This window comes from Sebastes umbrosus, chromosome 9 (genome assembly GCF_015220745.1).
Source record: "Sebastes umbrosus isolate fSebUmb1 chromosome 9, fSebUmb1.pri, whole genome shotgun sequence".
NCBI classification, from domain to species: domain Eukaryota; kingdom Metazoa; phylum Chordata; class Actinopteri; order Perciformes; family Sebastidae; genus Sebastes; species Sebastes umbrosus.
This window is the reverse complement of record NC_051277.1, coordinates 15425986-15443735: the sequence shown is the minus strand read 5'-3', so window position 1 is coordinate 15443735 and position 17750 is coordinate 15425986. Positions and strand designations below refer to the sequence as shown.

Sequence of the window (17750 nt, the reverse complement as noted above, 5' to 3'; positions counted from 1 at the left end):
AGCCACAAAACAACAGTCCCAGAGGGACAGGCAGCAACAGTTGTGTGAATTGTAGTCTGCTCTGTGGGAATTCAGTCCCACCCTAAGGTCCCTGATATCTCAGATATCTGGGATATCTTGTAAACAACAATACAACGAGGGTTATAGTACAAACGTTAACCACATCCCCCAAACACACACAGTGTGTGGATGAGCCCCACCGGCATACACATGGGCACACAGCTGCTCACCAGACAGCTCGGCTAGGAAGGCGGGACACTTAAACGAGAGCTCGGGCCTGTGGGAACCAGGAGCTTCTGCATGTGATTACAGTTTTGTGGTCAATTACAAGTTTAGCAAACTGATGTTTGGGGCTCTGTGTAAGATCCAAAATGAATTCTGACAGCTGCAAGGTAGATTTCTTAAACAAGAGGAAGATACAACAACAACACGCTGAAGGGGCACAGGGTATGAAACAGGATGAACTAGTTAGCTGCTTAAAAAGCAATTCTGTGAGCTTTGACCCCTACGGAGACACTGTCCAAAAGAATTTATGGTACTCAGTAAAAACCTCTCATTAAAAAACCTGAGAAAATAAGAAGTAATGGTTTAAACACAGTTGAAACAGGTAAAGCAGAAACAGATGTGGGCTGATAATGATAACAGACTGCTTCCAGCGGATATGGGGGTTAAGACAATTAACCTACGTCTCTGCCTTGTAGTTAGTCAACTCTTATTTTCACATGCACACACCCTCAATATCCTGCAGACTTTACTGCTGAAACACATAAACCACCCAGAGAGACCAGATCTGATGCTTCCTCTGATACCGGATAAAACTGAGCGAACATAACTGCAGACAGATGATCCTCACCACATCACACAAGCATTTAGTGATCACTCATCCATCAAGATGGATATTTAAATGATGCTTTATGTGCTCTTTTATCTAAAGACAAGCGCTATTTTCACTTAATTTAAATTAGACGGATATCAAACACAGATGCCTTTATTTTCCTCATTATAACAACAGGCTGGTGCCCAGTCAGCACACTGTTACTTTTAAAACGCACCACACAGCTTTCATATTCAGCATATAATGTAAGCCCTCACATGTGGAGACTAGTACAAGAGGTAACAAATCCAGTCTGTTGCTGTGTAACTCCAAATAGCAGTCTTAAAATCAATATTTTACAGGCTTTGTGGACAGCTAGGTTTTAATACATTCAAGGTCAGTTTTCCTTTCTTCATTAAATGTTTCTGTTGAAACATATCCAGCCTCTATTCTATTTTCAGACATCCCCTTGTCACTTGTTATATAACTAATGCAGATCTCTCTCTCTCTCGTTATCACTTGCCTCTTATTCCTTTACATTTTATCAAGAAATATCTCATGCTATCTGTGTCCTTTACAGGCAGTCAGTAACTGTAACTATTACACACATGAGACATCTCTGAGCCCTCTATATCAGCAGACAAAGAGGGCTGTGGATCAAAATGGCTGCCGTGCATCACTAACACCAATGCTGCACAGGGATGTTGGAGACTGTGCCGGTTACCACGTGCCTCTTCCCCTCCCCCGCTGCCTCTCTCTTCCTCTCCATCACACCGCTTCTCTCCCTTGCTCTCAATCTTCCCAGCACTAGCAGTGACTGTTTCCTCTTCCCTTATACCACATTTTATACCTCTTAATCAATATTATTGTGTCACTCTTTACATTTCTATATTGATTTGCAAACATCCCTTTGTTATAGTTTACCTGCATCCATCCCTGCTCTTTTTCTCTGTGTGTAGCCCTGTGCCCATGGCTGCACCGTGTTATGAAGGGAACTAGGTCACTGAAAAACTAGTGCACTGCGTGGTTGTGTGTTTCTATGCAGAAGTGATCAGTAGCAATGCTTTAGCAGGGATGAAGCCCAGAGTCTCTTTCTCTGACTGTAGCTTCTGTATTGCTCTCTCACACATACAGTACAATATCTTAAATAGCAGTCTGTTACAGTTGAAAAGGGTCTAAACATAAGTAACTAAACCTATTCTTAGCTGGTTTGTTTGCACATAACATCAGGTTTCAGTGCAAAATATTGCATATAACTGCCAGCACAATCAATATGATTATCAATGACTAGAATTAAGGTGAAAAATGCTGCAAAAAGACACCATGGAGGACTTAATATCATAAAGCAAAAACAAGTATCTGACACAGTGTATCTTACAATCAACATATATAACCACACAGGTAGAAGGTAGCAGAAGAGGTACAGTATATCCTCCAGTATAGCCTCTGTATAAAGCATGTTACAGAATCAGCAACAGTACTGGAGTATGTGCAGTAAGTATTTGGAACCTTAGTGGATGCATTTTGTAACACAAAAATGGGAGAACCACACTGTTAAGGAGTACCTTACATATTTAAATTATTGTTTTGGGGCAAAGTTTTGTCAGTAGAAAAGTGAGGAACATGAAAGGGGGCACACTATTATGTCTATTATGTAGTCAGATCATTTTTTGTATATTAATATTGTGTTCTCTATATTATTTTGAATTTTTAACATGATTAAGGTTGAGACTTCAAATAAGGTCAGTGGGTTTTCTGCCTCTTCCTGCACTGTATATTATGTTATGTTTGTGTATTCTTAAATTGTGCAAAAATAAATAAACTATAAAACACAATAAAATGTCCGATGTTGATACTTCCCTAAATAGTGAGAGAAAGACAGATGTTCAGCATAGTAAAAAATGTCCAGTATCCCACTATCCATGACACAAATTTTCATTTTCATACCGAAATATAAATGTTAAATCCAGCCACAAGATACACTGTGAGATACAAAAGAATAAATATTGGTTGACCAGTATTAGAACTATCCAAATAGTGAGTGGGCTGTGGCTAAACTGAACTGAAGTACCACCACCACCAAAAGCAACAACAAAACAAAAATACAAAACAAACAAAACAACAACAAGGGTTATAAGGAAACAAGGAGGAGGTTTATCTCACCTCTGTGAGCATATTCTCTGACTCTGTTTTATGCCTTGGCACTGTCCTGGTATGGTCAACAGTCAGAGTGCTCTGACTGAAGGGTTGGGAACACTTGATATCACTCTTCCGGGAGTCAGTAGTGCCGTACACCTCGTAACTGAATGCCTGCTTCAACGTACCGGTACCTCCTACGTCTGCGTAAAGGGGCGGGTAATACGGAATAACAGGAAGATTCCCACCGGATTTGTAACACACGCGCTCGCGTCTCCACCTGTAGATCTTCACTGATATAATAACCACTAAACACGTGATGAAGAGGAAGGAGACTACAGCCAGAGCCAACACTAAGTAAAAAGTCAGGTTGTCATTGTACTCCTTGTCGTGCGTAAAGTCAGTGAACTCAGACAGCACTTCAGGGAAGCTGTCCGCCACCGCCACGTTAACAATGACTGTAGCTGAACGAGAGGGCTGCCCGTTGTCCTCCACTATAACAGTCAGTCTTTGTTTCACAGCATCTTTATCAGTGACTTGGCGGATAGTTCTTATTTCTCCATTCTGTAAGCCCACTTCAAACAGCGCCCTGTCTGTGGCTTTCTGCAGTTTATAGGAGAGCCAGGCATTCTGTCCAGAGTCCACATCAACAGCCACCACTTTAGTGACCAGATAGCCCACATCTGCTGAACGAGGCACCATTTCAGCCACCAGAGAGCCACCAGTCTGGACTGGGTACAGGACCTGAGGTGGGTTGTCATTCTTGTCCTGGATCGATACTTTTACAGTCACATTGCTACTGAGTGGAGGGGAACCTCCATCCTGCGCTTTGACGCGAATATGGTACTCTTTAGTTTGCTCATAGTCGAAGGAACGCACAGCAAGTATCTCTCCACTCTCTGCATTCACTGAGAAATAAGCGGAGGCTGACATGCCATTCAGCTGGCTATCTTCAAGGAAGTAGGAAATGCGCGCATTGTTCCCAGAGTCTTTGTCACTGGCTTTGACAGACAGGAGTGACATACCAGGTGAATTATTTTCAGTGATGAAAGCGGTGATAGATGGTTGTGGGAACATTGGGGCGTGGTCGTTTACGTCCGATATTCTTAAATTAATTGTCTTGTTTGTGGAATAAGGCGGGGAACCCTCATCCATTGCTGTAATTGTTATATTATATTCCGGCACCGTTTCACGGTCCAAAACATCGTCAGACATCAGGCTGTAAAAATTAGTCGATGATGACTTGATTTTGAAAGGCAAATCTTTGCTAATAAAACACCTCACTTGGCCATTTTTATCAGAGTCCAAGTCTTTGATATTGAGCATTGCTATGATAGTATCTGGAGCCGAATCCTCTGGGATGGGGTTGGAGAGGGATATTATGCTTATGACAGGGGCATTATCATTTAGATCGGTCACCTCTATTAGCACCTTGCTTGTGTCTGCCAACCCTCCTTTGTCTGTAGCTTCTATATCAATTTCATAATTTTTTGCTTTTTCATAATCTAACATACCAATTACAGTCATTTCCCCAGTACGGGGATCCATATTAAATTGAGATGATGCACCATCAGTATTCTGGGAAAATGAATAGACTACCTCTTCGTTTGCTCCTTTATCATTATCAGTGGCACTGACTCTTAAAATGACAGTGCCCCTAGAAGCGTTTTCAGGAACTGTTACTCTGTAAACAGACTGACTGAATACTGGTGCATTATCATTTGCATCCAAAACAACGACATTTATTTTGACAGAACCTGATTTCTGAGGATTACCACCATCAAATGCAGTCAAGATTAATTTATGCTCTTCTTGTTTTTCTCTGTCAAGCGACGCATGAAGGACCATTTCAATGTATTTTGTTCCATCAGGCCGAGAAACAGCATTTAATTTGAAATTATCTGTCGGATTCAGTTTGTATGTTTGGAGGGTGTTATGTGCCACATCAGGATCTTTGGCACTCTCGAGCGCATAGCGAGCTCCCGGTGAGGCGGATTCACTAACCTGGAAATTGTATTCCTTTTTCGAAAAAAATGGAGCATTATCATTAATATCTGTAATCTCTATATCAATTCGATGCAACTCCATTGGATTTTCTAAGATGATTTGGAAATGGAGAGAGCAGGGAGACACTTGCCTGCACAATTCTTCTCGGTCTATCCTTTTAGCCACAACTAAAGTCCCCTTTTCTGCATTCAGACCAATGTACTCACTGCCGTCCTCGGTAAATATCCTAGCCCGCCCAGATTTCAGCCGTTTAACATCCAAGCCGAGGTCCTGAATGATATTCCCGACAACCGAGCCCGTCGCCATCTCCTCGGGTATAGAATAACGGACCTGCCCGAGAGCCATGTCTGCGACACAAACGCAGAGAAGCAGCGGCCACCATGGAAATGATTTTTTTCCGGAAACACAACAAAGAACACCCATCATGACGACAGCCTTTGCAAAATCCGAAGAGAAAAACAAATAGGTGCTCATAGGTGAGTGCTGAGCGGCTGGCTTTGTCAGTCTATGGTTCCGATTAAAACAGAGCTCTGATAACGCATCAGACAGACGAGGGAGGACTTCACTCAGGAAAAGAGACTCATTTTCCTCACACTAACCAACAGCGGCACTTAGGGACGTGAAAAGAAACTGCAGAAATAGTTATAAATATACTGATAGAGATTATATTACTTGTACAAACATGATAGATAGATAGATAGATAGATAGATAGATAGATAGATATATAGATAGGTAGATAGGTAGATAGGTAGAAAGATAGATAGATAGATAGATAGACAGACAGACCATGTTGCTCTCCATGGTGCTGAAAAGGAAAAGACCAATCGGATTTATAAAAATGCTGGCATAGTTGGTTAAAGCGTCTGGTCATGACAGGTAATGAGGGAAGGCATGTATGATGTAACACCTTTCTGACCTCTAGAGGAGAGTCTGGTTCGTCCAGGATGCTCTTCTCACTCTGTATCCGCTGCATCGTCCCTGTAGAACTGGGGTCCATTATCAGCACGTTCTGACTACCGGCTCCTCCGAACTTACAGTCACTCTTTCTGGAGTCAGTCGTCCTGCACACCTCGTAGTTGTACACGTGTTGGAGAGTCCCTGTCCCCAAAGTGTCTGAGTAACGTGGTGGATAATATGGAATCACAGGGAGACTGGAGTGATACAGGACGCGAGACTGTCTCCACCTGTAGATCTTCACTGATATAATAACCACTAAACACGTGATGAAGAGGAAGGAGACTACAGCCAGAGCCAGCACTAAGTAAAAAGTCAGGTTGTCATTGTACTCCTTGTCGTGCGTAAAGTCAGTGAACTCAGACAGCACTTCAGGGAAGCTGTCCGCCACCGCCACGTTAACAATGACTGTAGCTGAACGAGAGGGCTGCCCGTTGTCCTCCACTATAACAGTCAGTCTTTGTTTCACAGCATCTTTATCAGTGACTTGGCGGATAGTTCTTATTTCTCCATTCTGTAAGCCCACTTCAAACAGCGCCCTGTCTGTGGCTTTCTGCAGTTTATAGGAGAGCCAGGCATTCTGTCCAGAGTCCACATCAACAGCCACCACTTTAGTGACCAGATAGCCCACATCTGCTGAACGAGGCACCATTTCAGCCACCAGAGAGCCACCAGTCTGGACTGGGTACAGGACCTGAGGAGGGTTGTCGTTCTGGTCCTGGATCAGTACTTTTACAGTCACGTTGCTACTGAGTGGAGGGGAACCTCCATCCTGCGCTTTGACGCGGAAGTGGAAGTCTTTGATCTGCTCGTAGTCAAAAGAGCGCACTGCATGGATGACTCCACTATCAGCACTAACGGACACATATGAGGAGACTTGCACTCCGTTAACAGAGGAGTCCTCCAGTATGTAAGAAACACGGGCATTCTGGTTCCAGTCAGCGTCTCTGGCTTTCACTGTGAATATAGAGAGGCCTGGTGTGTTGTTTTCTACAATATAGGCCTCATATGAGCTCCTCTCAAAGACAGGCGCGTTATCATTCACATCAGAGATCTGTAAGGTGAGAGTGACGCTGCTGGAGAGGGAGGGCACTCCCTCATCAGAGCACGTCACTGTTATATTATACACAGAGGAACTCTCCCTATCTAAACCACTATCTGTAATTAAACTGCAGAAATCATTGGTTGTACACTTCATCACAAAGGGAATATCATTATTTATACTGCATTGGACATTGCCATTTTCAGCCGAGTCTGCGTCCTCAATATTTATCATTGTCACAACTGTACCAGGTTTGGCATCTTCTGATATCACGTTTGACTTTGACAGTATATGGATATCGGGTTTATTGTCATTCATGTCAACGACGTCGATCATCACTTTACATGAGTCAACTAGTCCTCCATCATCACTTGCACGAATGTTTATCTGAAATGTTCGGGCTTTTTCATAGTCAACATTTCCTTTTAGCCGAATTTCACCAGTTTCATCATTTACTTCAAATAACCCACGGGCATTATCTAAAATACTCGAGATTGAGTAAGTAATTTTTCCATTAGATCCGTGATCTGCATCTGTTGCAGTCACTGTCACTACAACTGCTCCTACTGGTGTATTTTCTTTTATAGATGCTTTATAGATGGGCTGCGTAAAAACAGGAGCATTGTCATTCGCGTCTAAAACAGTGATGAGAATCTGCATTGTCCCTGTCATCTGCGGCTCTCCTCCATCCACCGCCGTCAGGACTAAAGAAAGGCGTTCATTTTTTTCTCTGTCAAGCGGTTTCTCTAAGACCATTTCAACGTTTTTTGTCCCATCTGCTTGATCATGTAATTTAACAACAAAATTGTCAGCCGGTTCAAGCTTATATGTTTGCAATCCATTTGAGCCTACATCAGGATCAACTGCCCGATCTAATATGAATTTAGCCCCACTAACAGCAGATTCACTGATTTTAAATTTGACGTCGTTCTTTTCGAAGGACGGAGGGTTATCATTAACATCTGTGATCTCAATAGTTACACTGTAAAACTCCATCGGATTCTCCAATATAATCTTAAAATGTAAAGCACAAGGCGTCGTCTGTCCACAGAGCGCCTCTCTGTCTATCCTATCTTTGATGAGGAGGACTCCTCTTTCGTTATTCAGCTCAATATACTCGTCACTGTCTCGAGTAAAAATACGAGCTTTACCCGATTTTAGTCTTTTAACATCCAAGCCAAAATCCTTCGCCATGTTGCCTACCAGAGAACCTTTTGGCATTTCCTCGGGAATGGAGTAGCTGACCTGTCCGAGCACCGAGCTGAGACAGAGGAGCGAGAAAAACAACAGTACTGTCCCTCTCATTGTTCTGCCCGACGTTATTCCAGTGTAAACCAAGTATGGCTTTTTGGATGTTAGCCCTCCGATACTTTCTCAGAAAACGCCAGTTTTTAAAGCATATTCCAAACGTGACAAAAATATTCCCTGTATCTCCGGTAAAGTCCAAACGGTGTGCTTCGCTTCTGTCTCTTTCTCTCTCTAAAATAAAGATGGGAGGTACAATGAGTCTGCGGTAAAGCTAGTACAGACTGGCCGACAGCGGCACTCTGAGTTCATAAAGTAAAACTGCATGTGAAATGTGCAAAACAAACTGATGTAGCCCGGTTAAGAATCAAAAACAGCAAAGAAACACTTCGTCTGCTAGTGGGTAGTATTTTTAGCTACTTTTGCTACTAGATAAATAATAGGGCACCTAAGTCAGGAAAATGTTGAAAAAATACTTTGTGTAAAAATATAATAGCCATTTAAATAGACATGGTAAATGTAACTTGGGAAAATACATGGTTTTGAATATGCAATCATGTCGCTCTCCAAGGTGCTGAAAATGAGAGTAAAATGATTTAAAGCGTGACTTCAACGAAGCAACAGATAGCTAGCAATTTCTAACCTCTAGAGGAGAGTCTGGTTCATCCAGGATGCTCTTCTCACTCTGTATCCGCTGCATCGTCCCTGTAGAACTGGGGTCCATTATCAGCACGTTCTGACTACCGGCTCCTCCGAACTTACAGTCACTCTTTCTGGAGTCAGTCGTCCTGCACACCTCGTAGTTGTACACGTGTTGGAGAGTCCCTGTCCCCAAAGTGTCTGAGTAACGTGGTGGATAATATGGAATCACAGGGAGACTGGAGTGATACAGGACGCGAGACTGTCTCCACCTGTAGATCTTCACTGATATAATAACCACTAAACACGTGATGAAGAGGAAGGAGACTACAGCCAGAGCCAACACTAAGTAAAAAGTCAGGTTGTCATTGTACTCCTTGTCGTGTGTAAAGTCAGTGAACTCAGACAGCACTTCAGGGAAGCTGTCCGCCACCGCCACGTTAACAATGACTGTAGCTGAACGAGAGGGCTGCCCGTTGTCCTCCACTATAACAGTCAGTCTTTGTTTCACAGCATCTTTATCAGTGACTTGGCGGATAGTTCTTATTTCTCCATTCTGTAAGCCCACTTCAAACAGCGCCCTGTCTGTGGCTTTCTGCAGTTTATAGGAGAGCCAGGCATTCTGTCCAGAGTCCACATCAACAGCCACCACTTTAGTGACCAGATAGCCCACATCTGCTGAACGAGGCACCATTTCAGCCACCAGAGAGCCACCAGTCTGGACTGGGTACAGAACCTGAGGAGGGTTGTCGTTCTGGTCCTGGATGATTACTTTCACGGTCACGTTGCTACTGAGTGGAGGGGAACCTCCATCCTGCGCTTTGACGCGGAAGTGGAAGTCTTTGATCTGCTCGTAGTCAAAAGAGCGCACTGCATGGATGACTCCACTATCAGCACTAACGGACACATATGAGGAGACTGGCACTCCGTTAACAGAGGAGTCCTCCAGTATGTAAGAAACACGGGCATTCTGGTTCCAGTCAGCGTCTCTGGCTTTCACTGTGAATATAGAGAGGCCTGGTGTGTTGTTTTCTACAATGTAGGCCTCATATGAGCTCCTCTCAAAGACAGGCGCGTTATCATTCACATCAGAGATCTGTAAGGTGAGAGTGACGCTGCTGGAGAGGGAGGGCACTCCCTCATCAGAGCACGTCACTGTTATATTATACTCAGAGTCCCTCTCTCTGTCCAACTCACCGTCTGTTAGGAGACTATAGAAATTATTTGATGTAGACTTCAATATAAAATATGTATTATCAATGATGGAGCAATGCACTTTACCGTTTTCACCGGAGTCTGCATCCTCAACATTTATCATCGTCACTACAGTGTTAGTTTTAGCATCTTCCGATATCACATTTGATTTGGACATTATATGAATATCAGGTTTGTTATCATTCATGTCTAACACATCTATAATCACCTTGCAAGAACCAGTTAGTCCACCACCATCACTAGCGCGAATATTTATCTGAACGTTTCCCGATTTTTCATAGTCAAGTTTCCCAACTAATGTGATTTCGCCACTTTGCTTATTTACTTCAAATAATACACGGGCATGATCTAGAGTACTTGATATTGAATACGTTATTCTACCATTAGAGTCACGGTCTGCATCTGTCGCAGTAACTGTCACTACAACTGTTCCTACTGGTGCATTTTCTTTTATGGAGGCTTTATAAATAGGCTGCGTAAAAACAGGAGCATTGTCATTAGCGTCTAAAACGGTGATGTGAATCTGCATTGTTCCTGTCATCTGCGGTTCGCCTCCATCAACTGCTGTCAGAACAAGAGACAGACGGTCGTTTTTCTCCCTATCCAGCGGTGTATGCAAAACCATCTCCACATTTTTACTCATATCCATTTGATTGTTTATTTTGAGTGAGAATGCATCCGTTGGTTTCAGGACATATGTCTTTAAGCCATTTGCGCCTACATCAAGATCAATAGCCCTGTCTAAAATAAATGTTGTACCACTAAGCGTAGACTCGCTGATATTGAAGTGGACATTGCTTGTTTCAAAGATTGGAGGGTTATCATTTACGTCTGTGATCTCGATATTAATACTGTAGAATTCCATTGGATTCTCTAATATGATCTGACAATGCAAAGCGCAAGGCGTCGTTTGTCCGCAAAGCGCCTCTCTGTCTATTCTCTCTTTTATAAGGAGGACTCCTCTTTCTTTGTTTAGCTCGATGTATTCTGCGCTATCTCGCGTAAAAACGCGAGCCTTTCCGGATTTCAGTCTTTTGACATCCAAACCTAAATCCTGAGCTAAGTTACCAACGAGAGAGCCTTTCATCATTTCCTCAGGAATGGAGTAGCTGACCTGCCCGAGCACCGAGCTGAGGCAGAGGACCGAGATAAACAACAGTACTTGCCCTTCCATTGTTATGTCCGACATCGTCTTTGCAGCGAGTCCTTATGCAAACATTTTAGTCCCCTTTCACATTTAAATCCGTTGTCAAAACGAGGTCTTAAAATCCCTTAACAGAAAAAGGAAATAGCCGTGCAATGTCTCGGTACTGTATCTCCGCGTTTGCCTCACTGCATCTACCCTTTTTTCTTCCAGCTCAAATATACGGAGATGATGGGAGGTACCATTACACATCGGCTGTAAAACTGATACATACTGGTCAACAGCGTCCCTCTGAGTTCAAAGTCAAAATTACACGAGCAAAGCTCCTACCAACCATATGAGAAGTGTTTAGACAGTGCTAACATGTTTGAAAAAAAAAACAAGGATTTTAGTAAAAGAAATCAAACTTACCCAGAGAACATTAGTTTGCATTATAGAAAAGAGAGCGATGGGTGACCATATTATTTAAAGGGAGAGTGAAGATAAAATTGCAACACTTTCCATTAAAAATAAAGGATTTGCTAAAACAAGAGAGAGACAGAGCGAGAGGAAGAGGTTTTCACCAAACAAATTTTACATCTGTAGCTATATTTCCTGTTGAAACTTAGAAACCATATAAAGGGTATAGGCATCAAAAGGCTATCTTTAAATGAAATCAAATATCTAGTAAGATTTGACCTCTATAGAGAAGAGCCTGGACAACGCCTTGAGGTCACAAACAACGTCTCTGTCCATGGTGCTGATTGCAGACTTATTATGAACGGCGACTATTAACAACTTCATAAATTACACAAGTTACATCTGAAATGAACCCCAATCAACCAACCTCTAGAGGAGAGTCTGGTTCATCCAGGATGCTCTTCTCACTCTGTATCCGCTGCATCGTCCCTGTAGAACTGGGGTCCATTATCAGCACGTTCTGACTACCGGCTCCTCCGAACTTACAGTCACTCTTTCTGGAGTCAGTCGTCCTGCACACCTCGTAGTTGTACACGTGTTGGAGAGTCCCTGTCCCCAAAGTGTCTGAGTAACGTGGTGGATAATATGGAATCACAGGGAGACTGGAGTGATACAGGACGCGAGACTGTCTCCACCTGTAGATCTTCACTGATATAATAACCACTAAACACGTGATGAAGAGGAAGGAGACTACAGCCAGAGCCAACACTAAGTAAAAAGTCAGGTTGTCATTGTACTCCTTGTCGTGTGTAAAGTCAGTGAACTCAGACAGCACTTCAGGGAAGCTGTCCGCCACCGCCACGTTAACAATGACTGTAGCTGAACGAGAGGGCTGCCCGTTGTCCTCCACTATAACAGTCAGTCTTTGTTTCACAGCATCTTTATCAGTGACTTGGCGGATAGTTCTTATTTCTCCATTCTGTAAGCCCACTTCAAACAGCGCCCTGTCTGTGGCTTTCTGCAGTTTATAGGAGAGCCAGGCATTCTGTCCAGAGTCCACATCAACAGCCACCACTTTAGTGACCAGATAGCCCACATCTGCTGAACGAGGCACCATTTCAGCCACCAGAGAGCCACCAGTCTGGACTGGGTACAGAACCTGAGGAGGGTTGTCGTTCTGGTCCTGGATCAGTACTTTCACAGTCACGTTGCTACTGAGTGGAGGGGAACCTCCATCCTGCGCTTTGACGCGGAAGTGGAAGTCTTTGATCTGCTCGTAGTCAAAAGAGCGCACTGCATGGATGACTCCACTATCAGCACTAACGGACACATATGAGGAGACTGGCACTCCGTTAACAGAGGAGTCCTCCAGTATGTAAGAAACACGGGCATTCTGGTTCCAGTCAGCGTCTCTGGCTTTCACTGTGAATATAGAGAGGCCTGGTGTGTTGTTTTCTACAATGTAGGCCTCATATGAGCTCCTCTCAAAGACAGGCGCGTTATCATTCACATCAGAGATCTGTAAGGTGAGAGTGACGCTGCTGGAGAGGGAGGGCACTCCCTCATCAGAGCACGTCACTGTTATATTATACTCAGAGGATCTCTCTCTGTCTAAATCACTGTCTGTTACTAAGCTATAGAAATTATTTGATGTCGATTTCAATACGAAAGGAATATTCTCATTTATAAAACACTGAACTTTACCATTCTCACCTGAGTCTGGGTCTTGAATGTTAATCATTGTAACGACCGTGTTGGGGTTTGCACTCTCTGATATAATAGCTGATTTAGACATGATTTTAATCGTTGGTTTATTGTCATTTATATCGACTACGTCGACAATCACTTTACAAGAATCTGATAGTCCTCCATTATCCATTGCACGTACATTGATCTGAAAGCTTCGTTTCTTTTCATAATCCAAATGTCCAATCAACCTAACCTCACCGCTGTCCTCATTTACATCAAACATATGTCTGACGTCATCGAAAGTATTTGTGATTGAATAAGTTATTTTACCATATAAACCATGATCAGCATCTGAAGCACTGACAGTGGTCACTATCGTGCCTTTTGCAGCATTTTCAGCGACAGTGCCTTTATATATGGGCTGTGTAAAAACAGGTGCATTGTCATTGGCATCTAACACTGTGATGAGAATCTGCATTGTTCCGGACATCTGTGGCTCTCCTCCATCTACAGCCGTCAGCGCCAAAGAAATGAACTCATTTTTCTCTCTGTCTAGAGGTTTTTGTAAGACCATCTCTACATTCTTTGTACCATCAGCTTGGTTGTGCAGTTTAAGTAAAAAATTATCACTTGGTTTCAGTACATAGCTTTGGAGACTATTTATACCGACATCTAAATCCACTGCTCTTTCTAAAACAAATTTGGACCCAACAACTGCAGACTCGCTAATTCTGAATTTAATGTCGCTCTTTTCGAAAGATGGTGCATTATCGTTACTATCTGTAATTTCAACAGTGACACTGTAAAATTCCATAGGATTCTCCAGCACAATCTGAAAATGCACAGCGCATGGTGTCGTATCACCGCACAGCGCCTCTCTGTCTATTCTCTCTTTGATAAGGAGGACTCCTCTCTCGCTATTCAGCTCGATGTATTCTCTGCTATCACCAGAATAAACACGAGCGTTACCCAACCTCAGTCGTTTCACGTCTAAACCTAAATCCTGAGCTATGTTACCAACCAAAGAGCCCTTCGCCATTTCCTCCGGAACAGAGTAGCTGACCTGCCCGCAGACTGAACCAAGGGAGAGGATCGAGATAAACAACAGTACTTGCCGTCTCATTGTTCGAAATTATCTCGGTAAGAAGCAACAGCAACCTCGTATAATCCGTCAGAAAGATGGACAAGCATTCAAACAAAATATGAAGCAAAAACAATCCTCAAATTTGAAGCGAAAGAACGACAGTCGTGCCTTGTCGTGTATATCGGCTCCTCTACCGAAGACAATGCGATCCGCGCCTGCCCTTTTTCTCTAATACATCGAAATGAAGAGGCGGTACTGCTGTAAATGTACTACAGCTGCAACAGACTAGGCAACAGCGGCCCACTGAGTTCAACAAGCACAACTGCAGAAAATGTGTTGTGAGAGGGGAGAGGTGGAAAAGATGAGAAAATAATGTATACATGTTGGAATTAAATTGTAGTAATATGTAGTTCTAGTTTAAAAACTATATTAATCACACTATTATATACATGTGTAGAATATATATCTTAAAAGACCTCAACAACATGGAAAGTATAAGGGTGACCACTGACCATTTTCTATCACACTTAATAACACGCACATAAAACACACCATGTTGCTCTCCATGGTGCTGAAAAAGAAAATAGCAAACGAATTCGCCAAAATGCTGGAGCAATAGATTAAAGCCTCTGGTCATGATAGGTGTTGAGGGAGGGAATATGTGAGGAAACACCTTTCTAACCTCTAGAGGAGAGTCTGGTTCATCCAGGATGCTCTTCTCACTCTGTATCCGCTGCATCGTCCCTGTAGAACTGGGGTCCATTATCAGCACGTTCTGACTACCGGCTCCTCCGAACTTACAGTCACTCTTTCTGGAGTCAGTCGTCCTGCACACCTCGTAGTTGTACACGTGTTGGAGAGTCCCTGTCCCCAAAGTGTCTGAGTAACGTGGTGGATAATATGGAATCACAGGGAGACTGGAGTGATACATGATGCGAGACTGTCTCCACCTGTAGATCTTCACTGATATAATAACCACTAAACACGTGATGAAGAGGAAGGAGACTACAGCCAGAGCCAACACTAAATAAAAAGTCAGGTTGTCATTGTACTCCTTGTCGTGTGTAAAGTCAGTGAACTCAGACAGCACTTCAGGGAAGCTGTCCGCCACCGCCACGTTAACAATGACTGTAGCTGAACGAGAGGGCTGCCCGTTGTCCTCCACTATAACAGTCAGTCTTTGTTTCACAGCATCTTTATCAGTGACTTGGCGGATAGTTCTTATTTCTCCATTCTGTAAGCCCACTTCAAACAGCGCCCTGTCTGTGGCTTTCTGCAGTTTATAGGAGAGCCAGGCATTCTGTCCAGAGTCCACATCAACAGCCACCACTTTAGTGACCAGATAGCCCACATCTGCTGAACGAGGCACCATTTCAGCCACCAGAGAGCCACCAGTCTGGACTGGGTACAGAACCTGAGGGGGGTTGTCGTTCTGGTCCTGGATCAGTATTTTCACAGTCACGTTGCTACTGAGTGGAGGGGAACCTCCATCCTGCGCTTTGACGCGGAAATGGAAGTCTTTGATCTGCTCGTAGTCAAAAGAGCGCACTGCATGGATGACTCCACTATCAGCACTAACGGACACATATGAGGAGACTGGCACTCCGTTAACAGAGGAGTCCTCCAGTATGTAAGAAACACGGGCATTCTGGTTCCAGTCAGCGTCTCTGGCTTTCACTGTGAATATAGAGAGGCCTGGTGTGTTGTTTTCTACAATGTAGGCCTCATATGAGCTCCTCTCAAAGACAGGCGCGTTATCATTCACATCAGAGATCTGTAAGGTGAGAGTGACGCTGCTGGAGAGGGAGGGCACTCCCTCATCAGAGCACGTCACTGTTATATTATACTCAGAGGATCTCTCTCTGTCTAAATCACTGTCTGTCACTAAACTATAGAAATTATTTGATGTCGATTTCAATACGAAAGGAATATTCTCATTTATAAAACACTGAACTTTACCATTCTCACCTGAGTCTGGGTCTTGAATGTTAATCATGGTAACGACCGTGTTGGGGTTTGCACTCTCTGATATAATAGCTGATTTAGACATGATTTTAATCGTTGGTTTATTGTCATTTATATCAACGACATCGACAATCACTTTACAAGAATCTGATAGTCCTCCGTTATCCAATGCGCGCACATTGATCTGAAAGCTTCGTTTCTTTTCATAATCCAAATGTCCAATCAACCTAACCTCACCGCTGTCCTCATTTACATCAAACATATGTCTGACGTCATCTAAAGTGTTTGTGATTGAATATGTTATTTTACCATTTAATCCATGATCAGCATCTGAGGCACTGACAGTGGTCACTATCGTGCCTTTTGCAGCATTTTCAGCCACAGTGCCTTTATACATGGGCTGTGTAAAAACAGGTGCATTGTCATTGACATCTAACACTGTGATGAGAATCTGCATTGTTCCGGACATCTGTGGCTCTCCTCCATCTACAGCCGTCAGCGCCAAAGAAATGAACTCATTTTTCTCTCTGTCTAGAGGTTTTTGTAAGACCATCTCCACATTCTTTGTACCGTCAGCTTGGTTGTGCAGTTTAAGTACAAAATTATCACTTGGCTTCAGTACATAGCTTTGGAGACTATTTATACCGACATCTAAATCCACTGCTCTTTCTAAAACAAATTTAGCCCCAACAACTGCAGACTCGCTAATTCTGAATTTAATGTCGCTCTTTTCGAAAGATGGTGCATTATCGTTAATATCTGTAATTTCAACAGTGACACTGTAAAATTCCATAGGATTCTCCAGCACAATCTGAAAATGCACAGCGCATGGTGTCGTATCACCGCACAGCGCCTCTCTGTCTATTCTCTCTTTGATAAGGAGGACTCCTCTCTCGCTATTCAGCTCGATGTATTCTCTGCTATCACCAGAATAAACACGAGCGTTACCCAACCTCAGTCGTTTCACGTCTAAACCTAAATCCTGAGCTATGTTACCAACCAAAGAGCCCTTCGCCATTTCCTCCGGAACAGAGTAGCTGACCTGCCCGCAGACTGAACCAAGGGAGAGGATCGAGATAAACAACAGTACTTGCCGTCTCATTGTTCGAAATTATCTCGGTAAGAAGCAACAGCAACCTCGTATAATCCGCCAGAAAGATGGACAAGCATTCAAACAAAATATGAAGCAAAAACAATCCTCAAATTTGAAGCGAAAGAACGACAGTCGTGCCTTGTCGTGTATATCGGCTCCTCTACCGAAGACAATGCGATCCGCGCCTGCCCTTTTTCTCTAATACATCGAAATGAAGAGGCGGTACTGCTGTAAATGTACTACAGCTGCAACAGACTAGGCAACAGCGGCCCACTGAGTTCAACAAGCAAAACTGCAGAAAATGTGTTGTGAGAGGGGAGAGG

At 43.3% G+C, this 17750-nt stretch overlaps 3 protein-coding genes across 18 annotated transcripts in view; all 3 read right to left on the bottom strand.

The window, feature by feature from the left end:
- Nucleotides 1-17750, bottom strand: part of LOC119493873 (protocadherin gamma-C5-like) — a 223100-nt gene that overhangs the window by 48828 nt on the left and 156522 nt on the right. For 4 of the 16 annotated variants that reach the window (XM_037779380.1, XM_037779386.1, XM_037779391.1 and 1 more), the window contains exon 1: nucleotides 5875-8390. The exons of 8 other annotated variants lie outside the window; for them this stretch is intronic. In XM_037779380.1, the coding sequence (XP_037635308.1) occupies nucleotides 5875-8259 (2385 nt within the window). In that variant the 5' untranslated portion in view covers nucleotides 8260-8390. Of the gene's footprint in view, nucleotides 1-2977; nucleotides 8391-8842; nucleotides 11984-17750 lie in introns of those variants that run through there. 4 more of the 16 variants (XM_037779390.1, XM_037779377.1, XM_037779384.1 and 1 more) reach the window with 4 other exon arrangements.
- On the bottom strand, nucleotides 8813-14423 carry LOC119493925 (protocadherin beta-16-like). Its single transcript, XM_037779439.1, has 2 exons — nucleotides 12024-14423; nucleotides 8813-8842 (listed from the first exon to the last, which is right to left on the bottom strand). The coding sequence occupies exons 1-2, from the start codon at nucleotides 14406-14408 to the stop codon at nucleotides 8828-8830; spliced, it is 2400 nt and encodes a 799-aa protein (XP_037635367.1). The 5' UTR covers nucleotides 14409-14423; the 3' UTR covers nucleotides 8813-8827.
- Nucleotides 14788-17464, bottom strand: LOC119493880 (protocadherin beta-16-like). The gene has a single exon (XM_037779399.1). It carries the CDS (start codon nucleotides 17434-17436, stop codon nucleotides 14803-14805), a length of 2634 nt encoding a protein of 877 aa, XP_037635327.1. The 5' UTR covers nucleotides 17437-17464; the 3' UTR covers nucleotides 14788-14802.